This window comes from Salvelinus fontinalis, chromosome 32 (genome assembly GCF_029448725.1).
Source record: "Salvelinus fontinalis isolate EN_2023a chromosome 32, ASM2944872v1, whole genome shotgun sequence".
Lineage (NCBI taxonomy): Eukaryota > Metazoa > Chordata > Actinopteri > Salmoniformes > Salmonidae > Salvelinus > Salvelinus fontinalis.
In genome coordinates, this window is record NC_074696.1 from 33,560,791 (window position 1) to 33,581,485 (window position 20,695).

Genomic DNA, 20,695 nt, shown 5'->3' on the forward strand with positions numbered 1-20,695 from the left:
CTGGCCACTCTACTATAAAGGCCTGATTGGTGGAGAGCTGCAGAGATGCTTGTCCTTCTGGAAGGTTCTCCCTTCTCCACAGAGGAACTCCAGAGCTCTGTCAAAGTGACCATCGGGTTCTTGGTCACCTCCCTGACCAAGGCCCTCCTCCCCAGATTGCTTAGTTTGGCCGGGGGCCAGCTCAAGGAAGAGTCTTGGTGGTTCCAAACGTATTCCATTTAAGAATGATGGAGGCCACTGTATTCGTGGAGACCTTCAATGCTGCAGACATTTTTTGGTAACCTTCCCCAGATCTGTACCTCGACACAATCCTGTCTCAGAGCTCTACGGACAATTCCTTCAACCTCATGGCTTGTAAATAAGGTATTTCTGTTTTTTATATTTAATAAATGAGCACAAATTTCTAGAAACCTGTTTTAGCTCTGTCATTATGGGGTATTGTGTGGAGATTGCTTTTTTTTTTATGTAATCCATTTTAGAATAAGGCTGTAACGTAACAAATTGTGGAAATGTCAAGGGACCTGAATACTTTCCGAAGGCACTGTATATACACTGCTCAAAAAAATAAAGGGAACACTTAAACAACACAATGTAACTCCAAGTCAATCACACTTCTGTGAAATCAAACTGTCCACTTAGGAAGCAACACTGATTGACAATCAATTTAACAAGCTGTTGTGCAAATGGAATAGACAAAAGGTGGAAATTATAGGCAATTAGTAAGACACCCCCAAAAAAGGAATGGTTCTGCAGGTGGTGACTACAGACCACTTCTCAGTTCCTATGCTTCCTGGCTGATGTTTTGGTCACTTTTGAATGCTGGCGGTGCTTTCACTCTAGTGGTAGCATGAGACGGAGTCTACAACCCACACAAGTGGCTCAGGTAGTGCAGTTCATCCAGGATGGCACATCAATGCGAGCTGTGGCAAAAAGGTTTGCTGTGTCTGTCAGCGTAGTGTCCAGAACATGGAGGCGCTACCAGGAGACAGGCCAGTACATCAGGAGACGTGGAGGAGGCCGTAGGAGGGCAACAACCCAGCAGCAGGACAGCTACCTCCGCCTTTGTGCAAGGAGTAGCACTGCCAGAGCCCTGCAAAATGACCTCCAGCAGGCCACAAATGTGCATGTGTCTGCTCAAACGGTCAGAAACAGACTCCATGAGGGTGGTATGAGGGCCCGACGTCCACAGGTGGGGGTTGTGCTTACAGCCCAACATCGTGCAGGACGTTTGGCATTTGCCAGAGAACACCAATATTGGCAAATTCGCCACTGGCGCCCTGTGCTCTTCACAGATGAAAGCAGGTTCACACTGAGCACATGAGCACATGTGACAGACGTGACAGAGTCTGGAGACGCCGTGGAGAACGTTCTGCTGCCTGCAACATCCTCCAGCATGACCGGTTTGGCGGTGGGTCAGTCATGGTGTGGGGTGGCATTTCTTTGTGGGGCCGCACAGCCCTCCATGTGCTCGCCAGAGGAAGCCTGACTGCCATTAGGTACCGAGATGAGATCCTCAGACCCCTTGTGAGACCATATGCTGACACATGCACATTTGTGGCCTTCTGGAGGTCATTTTGCAGCGCTCTGGCAGTGCTACTCCTTGCACAAAGGCGGAGGTAGCGGTCCTGCTGCTGGGTTGTTGCCCTCCTACGGCCTCCTCCACGTCTCCTGATGTACTGGCCTGTCTCCTGGTAGCGCCTCCATGCTCTGGACACTACGCTGACAGACACAGCAAACCTTCTTGCCACAGCTCGCATTGATGTGCCATCCTGGATGAGCTGCACTACCTGAGCCACTTGTGTGGGTTGTAGACTCCGTCTCATGCTACCACTAGAGTGAGAGCACCGCCAGCATTCAAAAGTGACCAAAACATCAGCCAGGAAGCATAGGAACTGAGAAGTGGTCTGTGGTCACCACCTGCAGAACCATTCCTTCTTTGGGGGTGTCTTACTAATTGCCTATAATTTCCACCTTTTGTATATTCCATTTGCACAACAGCATGTGAAATTTATTGTCAATCAGTGTTGCTTCCTAAGTGGACAGTTTGATTTCACAGAAGTGTGATTGACTTGGAGTTACATTGTGTTGTTTAAGTGTTCCCTTTATTTTTTTGAGCAGTGTATATTGTGCATAGTAATGTTGTAGGTCAAACTAGGTTTGTCATTTATTTACTGATTCATAACGATAAAATCAAAGGTTTCATTGTGGGAAAAATACTAGCATCGCACCTGCTTGGGACACAGGTCATGGTACCTCTACATAGTACAGTTTTTGGTCAAACTAGGGATGATATTTATTTACTTATTCTTAACGATAAAAGCCATGGTTTCATTGTGTGAAAGTTGCTGTCATCACACCTGCCTGAACACAGTTCAATTATTTCTACAGCTGTTTTCTTTCAAAATCTTCACATTCAGTAAATTCAAGTCCATTCGCAAACAAAGCATACATTTTATGTGGATTAAAGCAATTTATTTCTATTGACAATTTTGAATAGCCTGTCCAATCATACAGCCATTGTTGTGACTGAAACACTGCTGGGTTTGAAAGGGGTTAATATCTTAATGACATCACTGTCCAACAGATATTAAACAATACCACATGTAAGGATTGAAATCAATAACTCAAAGATGTCCTAACTGTTTTCCGTTTTGTGTTCATGTTTTGTGATGTGGCATTCTTCCCAAATGTGTCAGTTTTCTTTGAGCATTAACACTTAAAGTAAATGTTCACTCCAGAATTAAAGTTTTTCAGACATTTTTAGATCTACTGTTGTGAAGGTCCAGCTATATGCATCAATCCCAATATGAATGAGAATGATGGGCACCATAGGCATACTAGGGCTGTAGCTGGATTTACACAACGGATGGTGTGGGACATAGATTAATCTCGACATTAGGCAACTTTTGACATCCAAACATATCTGCCAAACTTTGATTTTGGAGTGAACTAGCCCTTTTAAATAGTGATAGTCAACTCCTATAGTTTTTTTCTTGATGAGGTGCTACACAAATTAGAATTGCGACTCGTCCATGATCACCTGGCCAGCGGTCAAACTTTGTATTGGACATCTTAACGTCATTTTCTGGTTGTATCTGGTTTTGGAGACCAGATGATAACCAGTTTATGATGTCTTACGTCTGACTGTCTTAATTCCTTTTACAGTTAGTACACAACCTGACCATGACGTCAGAAAATATATCAGTCTGACATCATTGCAAACAGTTTTGCCCGCTTGTTGGAAAGTCAAGAGAGATGACAAACCTCACCAATAAACAACTGCTTAATTAAGTGGCAAGGCATAGTGAAAATAAGCATACAATGAGCAAAATGGACTCCCAATCCTCATGTAGTGTCCCAACTATTTTAATTTGAGGGTATCTATGTTGATTGTATGGTAGCAGGCTTAGTAGATGAGGGACCTCTCTCTCAGTTGAAGTTGATGATCATTTGAAGGAGGGGAGCGGCGGGGAAGTCCATGGTGATGATTCCGAAGCGCCTGTTCTGCCCTATCAGTGCCATCAGGTAGTCGTACAGGCGGGCATTGATTCGCTGGGCGATGGCGTTGGGGTAGGCAAAGATGCCCGCTCCGCTGCCATAGGTGAGGAAGATATAGGCTTTGTTGCCCACAGGGGCAGCCTCCAGGTGTTCGTGCACACTTTGCCATTTCTCAGCCACATGCAGGAGGGTGGGGACCTGGGGAGACAACAAGCATATGAGACTCAATACAAATGTTTAGCCACAATTTAATTTTCAAAATGACCTTCTCCTTACCTTCCAGTCGTCTGCAATCTCCAGGGAGCCGTAGCGCATGCCGAGGTCAGGTCCGCCAAAGTCCTGGAGGACAATGAGCTTCCCTCTGGCCTGTCCCACAGTTGGCATGAGCCGACTGTGCCACAGCAGGTCCCAGTCGGCGTAGAGGTGGATGTAGCTGACCACCGCCCCGTAGATGTCATAGGTCTCACTGAACTCCTCCTTGAGCCGCATCAGCACCGTCTCGCTGGGGTACTCACGTAGGAAGTCAGCCACGCCCTCCAGCACGTCACCGAAGTGCGCCCGCTGGTAGGACACGCCGTGGTGGATGGTGAGGTTGCCACGCACATGGCGCACACGAACGTCCAGGAAGCGCACACCGGCACGCAACTGCGACGCCAGGCTCCAGGACTGGCACTCAGCCAAGGCGCCGCCGTAGATGGCCATGGTGTTGTGGGTGCCAGGCATGGTGACCTCGGACAGCGGGCGGCTGTCCGGGAGGTCCGCCATCCAGGAGGGGTTGAGGAACTCGGGGGCCGGAGTGTCGTCATAGTCAGGCCTCTGGATGGCGCTGTTGCTCAAGCCAACAGCCCTGGTGGGTAATTACATCAAAGGTCAATACCTAATCCCAAAGTTAGCTAATTATATTACTCATAACTGACTCTCACACCACTCTTACACTACTTCTCTAGAGTTGTGTCTAAATTCTCCTGAATGACGTCCTCTCCTTATCTCCTTTGCTTCATAACTACATAAGTCTTAGATTGGCCTCTTCTATATTGTTCTGTCCTCTCCAGTCATTCAGATTAGTGCTAATGAAGGAAAGAAGACTGTGAGTCTCCTTAAACTATTCAAGACTATTGAGACACAACCCCTGACTACCTTTGAAATAAGATACTCACCCCAGCAGGGTCATCAGCTCGATAAGCATCTTCCCCATCCTGGGGACTCCTTTGGTGCTTGCCATGTCTGATTCTTCAGGTATATTAATGGGGACTGAGTTTGGGGGCAAGAAAAGGAAGCACAGATGAATCTCAGGGAAATTGTTTGGTGCTTTAGTTTTAGAATAGCAGCAATACAGGATTTTTTCGGACATTTTTGGTTTGGGGGGTTACAGGTACAATATCCAATTCCATTATAATCAGTTTATATCAAATGTACCCGTGGGCTGCCACACAAAACAAAAACGCAAGCAAGAAATACATAGAGTTTTAAGTAATAATAAATTCAGTATAAACAGGAAAAGATAATTGACATCATTATTTACAGAATTAGGTATATTTGTCCAGGCCTCAATTATTCCTTGACTAGCAGCACCATTCATTCTCGCTGTCGATAATTCTAATGTTATGAGTTCTAATAGTAACGGTATCCACTGGTGAACTGGGAGAGAGTGAGGTGATTGCCATCTAAGAGCCAACATATTTTTTTTGCGCTCTCATTATTAAGTAACATAATAGATGCAAAGTATTGAATATTTACAATGATGCATTAAAACATTTATTTTGTAACTTTCACTTTGCCCCAGAAGCAATTAACTGCAGGGCCCTCCCACATCATATGAAGGAAGGTGCCTACCTGATTCAGGGGACACAGTGAACAGTTGGGGCCAATTTCATCGTAAAACATTTCCTTGGTGTTAAATACAGATAAATACAGATACCAAGGTCATATTTTTCCATATTAGGGTTGTTCAGATTCAATTATATCTGTGGACCATACTTTTTGAATGGCTAGTTCAGAATATGAGCTTTCCCAAAGTTGTTTATAGAGATCAGTCCTTTCGGGAGCCCAGATCATTCATTTATAAATACCATCATTGGATGGTTCGGTAGTTGGGTTTCCCCAAAAGACTCCATAGGCCAGCATAGCTGCCCTAAGTTATAAATATTGAGAAAATGAGTTACTTGGTAATGTCTATGGATCCTTCAAATCTGTGAATCTTGTCAAACCATTACTGTCCATGATACTGGCAAGGGAACAGATTCCACATTTGGACCATTGGGGGGATGCATAAGTCATTATTGTGTAATATTGGAGTATGGGCATGCCATTTTGATTCCCAGTTCCTTTGTTTTCAATTTTGCGCCAGATAGAGATTGTGTGAGCAATAATAGGAACAAAGCGTAGTTTAATGTCACGGCGGTATAAAGGATCGGGAGACATGCACAGGAATGGGTAATAGGGATTTTTATTGACCCAAATTACAGCGTGCCATCTAATGGCACGGGGACGAAGACCAAACAAACACGTTTACAAAACATAGGGTTGAAACCCAAACAAAAGAGCGAGGAGTACCTCGAATAAATAGACAATGATTATCACACTGGACGATACCCGTAATCATCTGCACATTACACGAAAGCCAAAACAACACAACACAGGTACTCACACGACCAACAGACATTGGAACAATAATCGACAGGACAATGGTGAACAAAGGGCACACTTATACAATTACTAATCAAATGGGAATAGGGACCAGGTGTGCGTAATGATAGGAGCTAGGAGACACCATATGTCTCTCTATACTCAGCCAGGGGGCGTAGAATCATGTCTAAACCAATTTAGGATGGGACAAAATGCTAGTGCCTGGAAATACAATTTAAAGTTATAAATACAATTTAAAGTTGGGTACGTCTTTCCCTTGTCAGTTTGTTAATTGTAGCCAGGATTGCTTACCTTTCCATATACATTTAGATACCACACTATGTAGATTGTCCCAATAGCCAGAAGGGGGAGCAATGGGAACCATTGAACTACATAAATTCAGCCGTGGCAGTAGACTCACTTGACAATAGATATTCTCCTGGTTAAAGCAACTGGTAAGTTATTCCATCTACTGAGGAAGGGATTGAATTGATTTAAGCATTCTGTTAAAGTTAAAACAATGCCATTATTTCTTAAAGAAATTGTATCAATAGCATGTCAACTATTAAGGGGTTTATGAATGCTTATTCATGAAAGTTAGAATAAAATGTTAACAAAACACAAGCAACTTATTGTCAGCCTGTTGCTCTTTTTTTTTCTTAAGAGGCGCAAATGGGAGGAGATCAGGTGGTTATCTCAATTGGATCTACAGTGCCTTCAGAAAGTATTCATACCCCTTGACGTATTCCACATTTTGTTGTGTTACAGCCTGAATTCAAAATTGATTAAATTATTTTTTCTCTCACCCATCTACACACTATACCCCATAATGACAAAGTGAAAACATGTTTTTAGAAATTTTTGCAAATCTATTGTAAATGGAATACAGAAATATCTAATTTACATATTCACATCCCTGTGTCAATACTTTGTAGAAGTACCTTTGGCGATTACAGTTGTGAGTCATTTTGGGTAAGTCTCTAAGAGCTTTGCACACTTTGATTGTACAACATTTGCACATTATTCTTTTTTAAATTCTTCAAGTTGATTGTTGATCATTGCTAGACAGCCATTTTCAAGTCTTTCCAAAGATTTTCAAGCCAATTTAAGTCAAAACTGTAACTCGGCCACTCAGAAACATTCAATGTCGTCTTGGTAAGCAACATCAAATCAAATTTTATTGGTCACATACACATATTTAGCAGGTGTTATTGTGGGTGTAGCTAAATGCTTGTGTTCCTAGCTCCAACAGTGCAGTAGTATCTAACAATTTGGTACATCAGTGTAGATTTGGCCTTGTGTTTTAGGTTATTGTCCTTCTGAAAGGTTGGAAAGCAGACTGTACTAGGTTTTCCTCTAGGATTTTGCTTGTGCTACTACAGACTACAAAGGGAAGCACAGCCGAGAGCTGCTCAGTGACCCGAGCCTACCTACATTTATTCCGTTTTGTTTTATCCCCCCAAACAACTAGTCCATGCTGATGATAAGCATACCCATAACATGATGCAGCCACCACAACACTTTAATGTAACGGCTTTCTTCCATAGGTGAAGGAGAGGACCAACGTGCAGCGCGGCTAGTGTTCAACATGTTTAATACAAGAACAAGTGAAACACTACAAACAACATACAAAATAACAAATGTGCAAAACCGATACAGACCTATCTGGTGCAGAACACAAACACAGAGACAGGTAACAAACACCCACAAAATCCCAACACAAAACAAGCCTCCTATATATGAGTCTCAATCAGAGACAACGACTTCCATCTGTCTCTGATTGAGAACCCACACTAGGCTGACATAGAAACAGACAAACTAGACACACAACATAGAATTCCCACCCAGCTCACGTCCTGACCAACTAAACACATACAAAACAACAGAAAACAGGTCAGGAACGTGACATTTAAAATATGAAAGTGGTACTCGGTGATGTGTTGTATTTGCCCCAAATGTAGCGTTTTGTATTCAGGACAAAAACTTAATTTCTTAGCAAATTTCTTTCCAGTATTACTAAACAGGATGCATGTTTTGCAATTTTTAAAATTCTTTACAGGCTTCCTTCTTTTCACTCTGCCATTTAGGTTAATATTGTGGAGTAAATATGTTGTTGATCCATCCCCGGTTTTCTCAAACTCTAGCTGTTTTAAAATGACAATTGGCCTCATGATGAAATCCCATGAAATCTCTCCGGAAACTGGGTTAAGAAGCATGCCTGAATCTTTGCAGTGACTGGGTGTATTGGTACACCATCCAAAGCCCAATTAATTGCTTCACCATGCTCAAACGGATATTCAATATGTGCTTATTTTATATTTTGTTTACCCATCTACCAATTGGTGCCCTTCTTTGCAAGGCATTGAAAAGCCTTCCTGGTCTTTGTAGTTGGATCTGAACATGAAATTCACTACTCAATTGAGGGACCTTGCATATAATTACATGTGTGGAGTACAGAGATGGGGTAGTCATTCAAAAATCATGTTAACCACTACTATTGAACACAGAATGAGTCCATGCAACTTATTATGCGATTTGTTAAGCACATTTTTACTCCTGAACTTATTTAAGCTTGCCATAACAAACGGGTTGAATACGTACTGACTCAAGACATTTCAGCTTAAAAAAATTATTATAATAATTTTAAATATGTTCTACAAACAAAATTTCACTTTGACATTATATGGTATTGGGTTTAGATCAGTAACACAACACCTAAATGTAATCCATTTTAAATTCAGGCTGTAACACAACAAAATGTGGAAAAATGAAAAGGGTGTGAATATATTTCTGAAGTGCATACTGTGTCCACAGTATGCACTTGTGGACACAGGTGAAACCTAGAGTAGTTTTCCCACTACAAAAGGTAAAGGTTCTGTAAAAGATAAAGATCACACTTTTGATTATCTAACTCTTGTCAAATGTAAGTTACATAAATAGAAACATAACAACTTTATTTGTTATGCTGACTGTGCTAGTTTAAATTATTTGTAACTTGTTACCTATTTCAATACAAGTGCTTATAGATTTGTTTTAACCTACAGTAGTTTATTTTCAGTTATTACTTGCTTTGTCAGAGTTGACCGCAGAGCAATTTCCTAGATGATCCGTAAATTAATATATCCTCCTTTTCAAAAATATGGTTAACCTCTAAACCAGACTTAAAGATAATATAAACCTAGGATGCAATTGCATGTGGCTAAAAAATAGCACAGATGTACAGTAGGCGTAATAAAAGCAAGCAAGCCCATGAAAAAGTTGGCAGCGATACGGGCAAAGTACAGGCAATGAATGAATTCGATGTGAACCCAGTTCACCCCACAAGGAATTTCTATGGCAGGCTAAACCTTTCTAAGCCCAGATCCAAACATGAGTTCCTCTATTCTAGCGACCACAGTATCAATGCCCTTGTTACCTGAACCCAAAAGGCGGGAGTCTTCGGCCTGACAACCCTGCAGCCAAAGGAGGACAGCGAGCAAGAGAGAGACAGAGACGGACTGAGTGAACGAGTAAGGGGGCATGTTGATGGGGGATGTTGATGTAGCAGATCCTAGGAAAGCTATGTGGGTTCAACATCAGTGTGTGAGAGGGGGGCGCTCGCTCACTTGACCGATCACGCCACTGTTGTTTCAAACTGACTGTTCGGCGTGCTCACACACACACACACACACACACACACGCACACACACACACACACACACACACACACACACACACACACACACACACACACACACACACACACACACACACACACACACACACACACACACACACACACACAGAATTCATAACCACCCAGGCAACTGCGTAACCATAAACAATGGTTTAAAATTCAATACACAATAACCTGTAATTCCAGCTATCTTTTGGTAGTAAGTTTAGCAAACTCATGTTTATCGTTCACTGTCTTGTCACATCTTCGTATGTTTGCTGTGCTTGTGTGATATTAATTGTGCCTTAGTGCCAAATAGAAATATATAAAGTGAATATTAACTTTTTGGTAACACTTTACTTGATGCACAGCGTCATAACACGTTATGACACGGTCATAACCATGTCATAATATGTCATAGCAGCTGTCGTAACTTGTCATAACCTGTCACAATATGGTCATAACACTGTCATGACCCATATTTATATCTGTTGTGACATATATTGCGTTATTTTATGATTGGTTATGACACCTCCATAAGAGTGTCAAACCCACATTTATTGAAACGTGTTTTTTCCCTACCAAGAAATTTTCTTTCGTTTAAAAGTTTGTTTCTTAAGTCCGTTGTTGATGTTATAATTAATTCTCCACAGTTATGTTTTTTTCATCATTAAATAACTTGTAGAAAATACACTTTATAACACTGTCATAAATTATAACCAACCTGTGTTACTTTACTTGGACTAAGAAAATGCACTTTATGACACTGTCAAGAAACATTAGGACCATCATAATCATATAAGCCAGATAGGCCTATCATGTACATGCCCTTATGTCAGTCATTAGTCAAAAAGAGGGTGTCTTGCCCTGCTCCTGAAATCTGTTCTTGCATTCATCCCATTCACCAGAAACAGAGCATTGGGGTAGGTGCATGTCTCACATAAATGTGTGCACAATTACAATAATAATTAAATATGGTTAATCTCACAAAATGTTATATAACATAAACATAGTGTTCAGAAAATAAAATAGTATTTGTCACATGCGCCGAATACAAGCAGACCTTACAGTGAAATGCTTACTTACAAGCCCTTAACCAACAACGCATTTTTAAGACAAATACCTGAAAAACTTGAGGTAATTGAAGTAATATATACATGTGGGTAGAGTTATTTAACTGACTTATGCATAGATAATAACAGAGAGTAGCAGCAGCGTAAAAGAGGGGGCAATGCAAGTAGTCTGGGTAGCCATTTGATTAGATGTTCAGTAGTCTTATGGCTTGGGGCAAGAAGCTGTTTAGAAGCCTCTTGGATCTAGACTTGGCGCTTCGGTACCGCTAGCCGTGCGGAAGCAGAGAGAACAATCTATGACTAGGGTGGCTGGAGTCTTTGACAATTTTTAGGGCCTTCCTCTGACACCACCTGGCATAGAGGTCCTGGATGGCAGGAAGCTTGGTCCCAGTGATGTACTGGACCATACACACTACCCTCTGTAGCTTCTTGCCGAGTAGTTGCTATACCAGGCAGTGATGCAACCAGTCAGGATGCTCTCGATGGTGCAACTGTAGAACCTTTTGAGAATCTGAGGACCCATGCCAAATCTTTTCAGTCTCCTGAGGGGGAATAGGCTTTGTTGCGCCATCTTCATGACTGTCATGGTGTGCTTGGACCATGTTAGGTTTTGGTGATGTGCACACCAAGGAACTTGAAGCTCTCAACCTGCTCCACTACAGCCCCGTTGATGAGAATGGGGGTGCGCTCGGTACTCCTTTTCCTGTGGTCCACAATCATCTCCTTTGTCTTGAACACGTTGAGGGAGAGGTTGTTGTCCTGGCACCACACAGCCAGGTCTCTGCCCTCCTCCCTATATGCTGTCTCGTTGTTGTTGGTGATCAGGCCTACCACTGTTGTGTCATTGGCAAAACTTAATGATGGTGTTGGAGTCTTGGCAGACCGTGCAGTCATAAGTGCTGAGCACGCACCCCTGAGGGGCCCCCGTGTTGAGGATCAGCATGGCGGATGTGTTGTTACCTACCCTTACCACCTGGGGGTGGCCCGTGAGGAAGTCCAGGATCTAGTTGCAGAGGGGGGTGTGTAGTCCCAGGGTCCTTAGCTTAGTGATGAGCTTTGAGGGCACTATGGTGTTGAACACTGAGCTATAGTCAATGAATAGCATTTTCACATAGGTGTTCCTTTTGTTCAGGTGTGATAGGGCAGTGTGGAGTGCAATAAAGATTGCATCATCTGTGGATCTGTTGGGGCAGTTTGCAAATTGGAGTGGATCTAGGGTTTCTGGGATAATGGTGTTGATGTGAGCCATTACCAACCTTTCGGTAGTCATTTGGGCAGGTTACCTTATGGTTCTTGGGCACAGGGACTATGGTGGTCTGCTTGAAACATGTTGGTATTACAGACTCAGACAGGGAGAGGTTAAAAATTACTTTAAAAAAAAAATGTATTTAACCTTTACTTAACTAGGCAAGTCATTTAAGAACAAATTCTATTTACAATGACGACCTACCGGGGGACAGTGGGCTAACTGCCTTGTTCATAACGACAGATTTTTACCTTGTCAGCTTTCGGTTACTGGCCCAATGCTCTAACCACTAGACTACCTGCCGCCCAAATGTCAGTGAAGACACTTGCCAGTTGGTCAGCGCATACTCGGAGTACAGATCCTGGTAATCCGTCTGGCCCTGCGGCCTTGTGAATGTTGACCTGTTTAAAGGTCTTACTCACATCGGCTGCAGAGAGCGTGATCACACAGTCGTCCGGAACAGCTGGTGCTCTCATGCATGTTTCAGTGTTACTTGCCTCGAAGCGAGCATAGAAGTAATTTAGCTCGTCTGGTAGGCTCATGTCACTGGGCAGCTCTCGGCTGTGCTTCCCTTTGTAGTCTGTAGTAGTTTGCAAGCCCTGCCACATCCGACGAGCATCGCAGGCGGTGTAGTACGATTCGATCTTAGTCCTGTATTGACGCTTTGCCTGTTTGATAGTTTGTCGGAGGCATAGCGGGATTTCTTATAAGCTTCCAGGTTAGAGTCCCACTCCTTGAGTGGCAGCTCTACCCATTTGCTCAGTGCGAATGTTGCCTGTAATCCATGGTTTCTGGTTGTGGTATGTACGTACAGTCACTGTGGGGACGACGTCCTTGATGCACTTATTGATAAAGCCAGTGACTGATGTTGTGTACTCCTCAATGCCATCGGAAGAGTCACGGAAAATATTCCAGTCTGTGCTATCAAAACAGTCCTGTAACTTAGCATCTGCTTCATCTGACCACTTTTTTATTGACCGAGTCACTGGTGCTTCCTGCTTAAATTTTTGCTTGTAAGCAGGAATCAGGAGGACAGAATTATGGTCAGATTTGCCATATGGAGGGAGAGTTTTGTACGCTTCTCTGTGTGTGGAGTAAAAGTGGTCTAGAGTTTTTTTCCCTCTGGTTGCACGATTAACATAGAAATGAGGTAAAACAGATTTCCCTGCATTAAAGTCTCCGGGTCACTAGGAGTGCCGCATCTGGGTGAGCGTTTTCCTGGTTGCTTATGGAGGAATACAGCTCATTTAGTGTGGTCTTAGTGCCAGCATCAGTCTGTGGTGGTATGTAGACAGCTACGAGAAATACAGATGAAAACTCTCTAGGTAGATAGTGTGGTCTACAGCTTATCATGAGATACACAAACTCATGCGAGCAAAACCTTGAGAATTCCTTAGATATCGTGCACCAGCTGTTGTTTACAAATATACATAGACCGCCACCCCTTGTCTTACCAGAGGCTGCTGTTCTATCCTGCCGATGCAGTGTGTAAACCGCCAGCTGTATGTTAATCATGTCGTCGTTCAGCCACGACTCGGTGAAACACAAGATATTACAGTTTTTAATGTCCCGTTAGTAGGATGTACGTGCTTTTATTTATTTTATTTATTTTCCAGCAATTGAGCGTTGGCCAGTAGTATGGATGGAAAGGGCAGATTAGCCACAAGTCGGCAGATCCTCACAAGGCATCCCAATCTCTTTCCGCGATATCTTTTCCGTCTCTTTCTCCTGCGAAAGACTGGGATGAAGGCCTGTTTGGGTGTCTGGAGTAAATCCCTCTCATCCGACTCTCGTACTGTTGACAAGAAGGCTAACGTGTAATGGAATGTTTTGCCTTGTGTGGGAGGTTTTGTGGGTTTTTACACTCTTGTGTAGGTGTCATAACCAGCAAAAAAATAACTTCTGTGGTAGGTTTTGTGGGTTTTGACACTTTTATGTAGGTGTTATAACCATCCATAAAATAATGCAATATATGTCACAAAAGGTTATGACGAGGTATTTCAGCTATAATGACATATTATGACATGTTTATGACCATGTCGTAACGTGTTATGACGCTGGTTGTCAAGTAAAGTGTTAACAAATGTTATTTTCACATCACAATGGCAATGTTTCCATCAATAAAACTCTAATTGAAGAAGAAAATAATGGAGCCATTGTTTGTTGTCATTGGACAATGAAAACAAATCAATATAGATGAGAAAATTTGAAGGGGGCAAGCAGACATGTATATTGTTGTAATCTTTGATGAGCCTTTATGAATAAGGCTAATTATGTATCTTTATGTTATCAACTTATCTTTTTGACTAGAGAACATATGTAGACACTAGTATGATGCTAGAGATAATAATATAAGGTTAAAAAGTGGTGAAGTGCACCTTTTCTTATACCTATGTAGTAACAGTGTAATTACTACAGTGTTGTTGCATAGTAACTTAGTGATTGCTTTGTAATTGCATACCCATGGTTGAGCAGTTTTTGTAATTAAATGCGTTTAATGAGTCCCTGATTACTGTGTGCAAAACGGCTTAATTTAATTTCTGTACAATTAAAATTAAATTACTGAAATACAATGTAACATCAATAAGATGTTGTTACTAGTGTAATAACAGAGTTACACAGGTATAAGATACATTTCATGTAAAGTGAGTAATACAATCTTACAACGTATTCCTAACATGTGATCTCATAGGGTTGCTCACTTTAGGACCTACAGTATCTTCTCTCTAATCATAATATAGGGCAGGCTACTGAGCCGGAGGGTTGCTGTCATTAATATCCCATATGCTACATACTGCCATTGTGCCCTTGAGTAAGGCACCTAACCCCCCAAAACTCCTTCAGGGGGGCTGCTCTAGCTCTCTCTCTCTTTCTCACTCTTTGCGTGTGTGTGAGATAGTTGTGGTGTGTTGGTTTCGTACTATGAGAGCAGAAAATAAAGAATTGCCATGCAATTTGTAAACATATATTATATTCTGATGGATTCCCTCTACCCTTATCCCTACATACACATCACTATTAAAACCTCTTGCTACTGAAGGTGTGGATGCATTTGATATGCCTAAAACAATAGACACCCTGCCTTGCATCTGCTTGGTTTACAGCCACAAAGCAGCCAGCTGCATTTCCCCCCTCCATCCAATCAGCACAGCCCAAACAAGAGTCATGTTTCCTTGTTCCTCTGTCCTTATATGGCAGAAAGTAGGCTGGGCTTCTCAGACTGGGGGACTCTTGGAAAATGGTCGCTTGGAAATACTGACAGCTTGTATAAAGAGAAGGATAACAAGAGCTTGACCTCAGGTAAACAGAAGATATTTAGCCTTAAGGGCTTTGTGTTATCTTTTGGGGTTTTATCTGAAAAAGAACACTTTATATTTAAGTCAAAAGGGAAATCAGTGGTTCATGATACATGTTTGTGGTTGGAGAAACAGGAAATGAGTGTAGTTAGATCAAAATTAATGTGATTTACTCAAATGGATCTCTGAATTGATGTGCAGTACATTGGCATGTGCCTTTATCATTTTGTTTTTCTTTAGAATAACTTGCCGGTGTAATAGGAGGTCAATGATTGTATTTAAAGCATCCAGGCAACACACCTACTGGTCTTCCAGATTTTTTTCCTTGGGCATGATGAGTAAGAGCTAAGCTATGAACTAGGGTTGTATACGTTTTGCAGAGCCACACAAATCAGTTAGTGTATAGACACAGGACAACATACACTCCCTTTCATAGGTGACCCAAATTGATGTTGTCCTGTGTGAGGTTTGAATTTAGAAGCCCTGTATCTGAATGAAATACTGTACTTGATTCCAACTGATTGCTAACAGCCATAAATATGAAAAGAAAAGATTAATAATGAAAGATATGTTCTCTTAGAAAGACATTGTCTCTAATTCTCTCTCAAATAAGATATAACAGTTAATTTTGGCTTCTAAACAGAAGTAATTATTGTTGTTAGTGACTTGTTACTTACTACACAACTAGAGGCTTTGTGAGAGGCGTTACTCAGGAGTATTAAAACTGTAGCTTGATACATAAAGCTAAAAGACACAAAGTGATATAATGCATGTGTGGAATGCAACTTGAGAACTAAGATGCCTATTTTTTTCAGCAGCATTAAAAGTAATAAGATTCTTCTGAAACATTGGTCGATCTCCCCCATCTACAAGAAAAACTGAAATAGAAACTGTTCATTTCATTGACTACCCTCACACAACAGCCTGACACTGTTGGGTTTCTCTGTTTGCTTTCTCTTTCTCTTCATCATTATATTTTTCGCTCTCTCTGTCAGAGTCACAGACGCTAACAGCGATGGCTGAGGCCGGGCAAATCAGAAAGACAGCAGTCAAGGTGTTGGGTTGTGTGGAGAAGGTCTCCTCCTTCGCCTCGTCCATCGACCCCCTCTTCGGCATCGTCTCCTCCCTGGTGGGGGTGGTGCGAACAGGCCTGGTGGGCGAGGAGGCGCATGCCCTGGACAAGGACTTCCAGGTGGTACATGGCAAGTTGCAGAGCATCTCGGCGAAAAACCATCAGTGCCTGCGGCAGATCCGTGTAGACGAGGTCAATGAGACGTTCGACAAGTATGAAGAGTACATCAAGCACCAGTATGCCGCCTTCAGCTCCATGGTGACGATGGTGAGGAAGGACCCAGAGGGAGCGCGGCGCCACATGGCCAACTTCGAGCGGGCCTACGTGAGGGACAAGAGTGACCTGAGCCTGGATGTGTACTACCGAGGCGTCATGGGCACCGGGTCGGTGTTTGGAAGGTCCCTGCTGAAGGTGTACCTGGAGCACTGCGACGGAGACCGCAGGGTTATGGAGCACCGGTGCTCTCACCTGGGCCACCTGTTCCACATCGGCTTGATCGCTCTCATGGCCTACACAGCGGTGACGGAGGACGACGAGGAAGAGGTGCGGGAGAAGTGGGCCAAGCGCGTGGAGGACATCCAAGCCAAGATGCAGGAGGTTTTGAGCCAGTGCAAAGAGGAGGAGGAGAGGAGTCCGCCCTAAAGCTTGGGAAAGGGGAGAGGTGGGGGCCCTGTCCAGAAATAACCCCTACTCCCAGTCCTGAAGTGCTACTGGGTGTGCAGTATGTCCTGGGTGTTCCTGCCCTGCTCTAATACATCTGATTCTACTAATCACATGCTCATCTTGAGCCTAATTAGCTAAACCAGATATGTTAGAGCAGGGATGGAATAAAAGCCTGCAGACCCAGTTGTTACCCAGGAGGAGGGATGGCCACCCCTGCTCTAACCCCCTTGATAGAACTGAATTTTAGCCAAATATTTTGCTTAGACCTGTCCAATTTATTCCGATCAACACAAGTGCCAAGGGGTAGGGGCTAAGGGTTGATTGTCGACAGGGCCAGCGATTGAAGGAAGCTTCGGTGGGTTAGAAGTAGAGTTTTGTGGTTAAAACTGTAGAGAAGTGGTTCCCACTTTCTCAGCAACCACTCATTCAAGTGGACCAAGTAAAACAAGGAAATCATATATTATGTGTATTATAAATAGATGGAAAACCAAATTCACAGTAAAAGCAATCAAAATATGTTTTCTTTGTTTGTGCACATAAACTGCATGTTTGTTTTGGTTAACTGAACTCTCTGTTGTTGTGGTAATTGTTCCTAGTTTGAATTTGTGTTCATTCCGCTGCCTTATATTAGGCTACCTGCCAATACTTGCTCTGGCTGTCTGGTAATCTCTTATACTCTGTCTTCAATAAAGAAGTCTAAATTATGACCAATATTACAGTATGTACAAGATATATGACTGAAAACCTAGTACCATTTCTCTCTCTCACACACAGAATTATACAGCACTGCCCCTATTAGTTATCTTGACCTGACCTGAAACATTTTGGAAAGACCTACATATTATGGATAGACTTAAACATGTTATATTGGTCTTACAGTAGAGAATTGCCATACATGGGGAAAGTTTGCTATGTTGCCTATGACACCATACATCAGGGGTTCCCAACCTAGGGACCTTCCTTGATTTGAGAGATACAGTTTGCGATTGTTAATACCGATCAAAAACTGAGCTAAGCTACGACCTTCTAAAGTCGATGAGTAAAATAAATCGGACGTTGCTTGGGACGTAATTGCATACACAAGCTAGGTTTCCATCCAATTGGCGACAGCTTTTCATGCGAATATTCTAGAATCCGCATAAAGAAAATATGCGCATTTTCCCTCCAGTGGTGTTTCCATCAAATGGAGTTGTTGCAAATAAATAAATGCGTGATGACGTAATACACACAAAATTGACTTATTCGCTTAAATGTTCACGTACCGAATAAAAATCAAACGTTCAATGTGTTTCCATCGCATTTTCAACTCTACTCTAATGATAGTTTTGAGACAAAAACGTCTTCATTAAATAGTAAATGTGCCTACTCCGGTCTTCGCACCTGCGCTCTAGCCAACAGCTCGCAGATACAGTGCGGATAGGCTTTACGATTTGTCTAGTTTACATGATATTATTATGGATAAAAGCGAGAATTATTTGTATTTGTCAAACGGCAGCTAAACATCGATCATCATGTCAAAGGAGTAAGACCCTTGATAGGCCTATTTTTTTGGAAAGCAGCATCAAGCTCATCAACGTGCACTTTCACCATCCTGTGAAGTTCATCATCATTTATTTAATCTGTAGCCTAATAAACGGCATCGTTTCCCGAGTCGTGGTGGCAGAACTACACACCATATAATAGCGTGACTAAATTTACTTCGATATGATGGTTATCATGTCAATATTTGGGCATAAAGGCGTTTCCACCGCATAATATATTTTACTGACACAAAAAGATCGAACGAACAAATATCTATCTACATTTTTTTTTACACCGACACCGACACTTCCTGTTTCCATCACATAGTTGTCGTGACTTTAAAAGAAATACAATATAATTTTGCTCGGATAAACAAAAAATGTCCTCTGTGTCATATCACAACTTTTGTAGATATTTCAACAAAACGATTTTGTGGTATTCATTTTAATTATTATTATTATTATATATTTTAAAAATGTATAATTAGGAAAGCCTTAAAAGAAATAATCCGCTTCTTTCGAGAGAAAAAAATGAGATAATTTTTTGTAAAGAAGTAATATGTTGGATGAGTGTGTTGGGGGAAAACCCCCCCTGGTGGCTAGTTACCGCTTTATGGTTATGAATGTCTCATTTAGACAATGACTAGCCCAGTTAGCGCTAGTTTATGCTAACTTGCTAGCTAGCAACTTCACTAGCAGTAAATGCTAGCAAACTAGTTAGTTAGCATAAGCGGGTAGGAGTGCTAGCTAGCAAGCTTACTACCAGACCCTCTGAGGTAAAATACATTTAAAAAAGAACATAACTTAATTGCAGTTGTAAATGTTTCCACTAGTGACTGATAGGTTTACAGTTCATGTTATTATAATTTTTTTGCTTTTTAGCTATTTTACACAGCATTTTATGTCATATAGCTAGATAGCTAACGTTAGCTAGCTAAATCTTTGAGAGAGCTTTTCAATTGGCATCTCTCCCCCTTTATCCAGTCACAGGTGGGGACTGGGTTAGGTGTGAGCAGTGCAGGAGGTGGGCTCATGAGTTGTACTCCACATGTACTGGGGATAGCTTTGTTTTTGACCTATGTACAAATTAGCAATAGCAGAGCATAAGAGAGTTGCCACATCATGTTTTTTTTTTTTTATGTATGTCCTTTTTCCGTTATTTAACCAGGTAGGCCAGTTGAGAACAAGTTCTCATTTACAACTGCGACCTGGCCAAGATAAACAAAGCAGTGTGACACAAACAACACAGAGTTACACATGGGATAAACAAATGTACAGTCAATAACACAATAGAAAAATCTATATACAGTGTGTGCAAATGTAGTACGATTAGGGAGGTAAGGCAATAAATAGGCCATAGTGGCGAAATAATTACAATTTAGCATTAACACGAGTGATAGTTGTGCAGAAGATGAATATGCAAGTAGAGATACTGGGGTGCGAAGGAGAAAATAAATATGGCAATGAGGTAGTTGGGTGGGCTATTTACAGATGGGCTGTGTACAGGTGCAATGATCGGTAAGCTGCTCTGACAGCTGGTGCTCAAAGTTAGTGAGGGAGATATAAGACTCCAGCTTCAGTGATTTTTGCAATTCGTTCCAGTCATTGGCAGCAGAGAACTGGAAGGAAAGGCGGCCAAAGAGGGAGTTGGCTTTGGGGATGACCAGTGAAATATACCTGCTGGAGCGCGTGCTACGGGTGGGTGCTGCTATGGTGACCAGTGAGCTGAGATAAGGCGGGGCTTTACCTAGTAAAGACTTATAGATGACCTGGAGCCAGTGGGTTTGGCAACGAATATGAAGCGAGGGCCAGCCAACAAGAGCATACAGGCCGCAGTGGTGGGTAGTATATGGGGCTTTGGTAACAAAACGGATGGCACTGTGATAGACTACATCCAATTTGCCGAGTAGAGTGTTGGAGGCTATTTTGTAAATGACATCGCCGAAGTCAAGAATCGGTAGGATAGTCAGTTTTATGAGGGTATGTTAGGCAGCATGAGTGAAAGATGCTTTGTTGCGAAATAGGAAGGCGATTCTAGATTTAATTT

The 20,695-nt window shown here is 42.2% G+C and overlaps 2 protein-coding genes across 2 annotated transcripts; one reads left to right on the forward strand and one right to left on the reverse strand.

The window, feature by feature from the left end:
• Window positions 1-2,241: 2,241 nt before the first annotated feature.
• si:dkey-266f7.9 (uncharacterized protein LOC100006223 homolog) lies at window positions 2,242-9,698 on the reverse strand. Its single transcript, XM_055893124.1, has 4 exons — window positions 9,539-9,698; window positions 4,656-4,749; window positions 3,775-4,345; window positions 2,242-3,696 (listed from the first exon to the last, which is right to left on the reverse strand). Exons 1-4 carry the CDS (start codon window positions 9,642-9,644, stop codon window positions 3,430-3,432), a joined length of 1,038 nt encoding a protein of 345 aa, XP_055749099.1. The 5' UTR covers window positions 9,645-9,698; the 3' UTR covers window positions 2,242-3,429.
• Window positions 9,699-15,254: 5,556 nt separating this feature from the next.
• LOC129831123 (protein rapunzel-like) lies at window positions 15,255-17,844 on the forward strand. Its single transcript, XM_055894187.1, has 2 exons — window positions 15,255-15,397; window positions 16,389-17,844. The coding sequence occupies exons 1-2, from the start codon at window positions 15,289-15,291 to the stop codon at window positions 17,105-17,107; spliced, it is 828 nt and encodes a 275-aa protein (XP_055750162.1). The 5' UTR covers window positions 15,255-15,288; the 3' UTR covers window positions 17,108-17,844.
• Window positions 17,845-20,695: the final 2,851 nt, after the last annotated feature.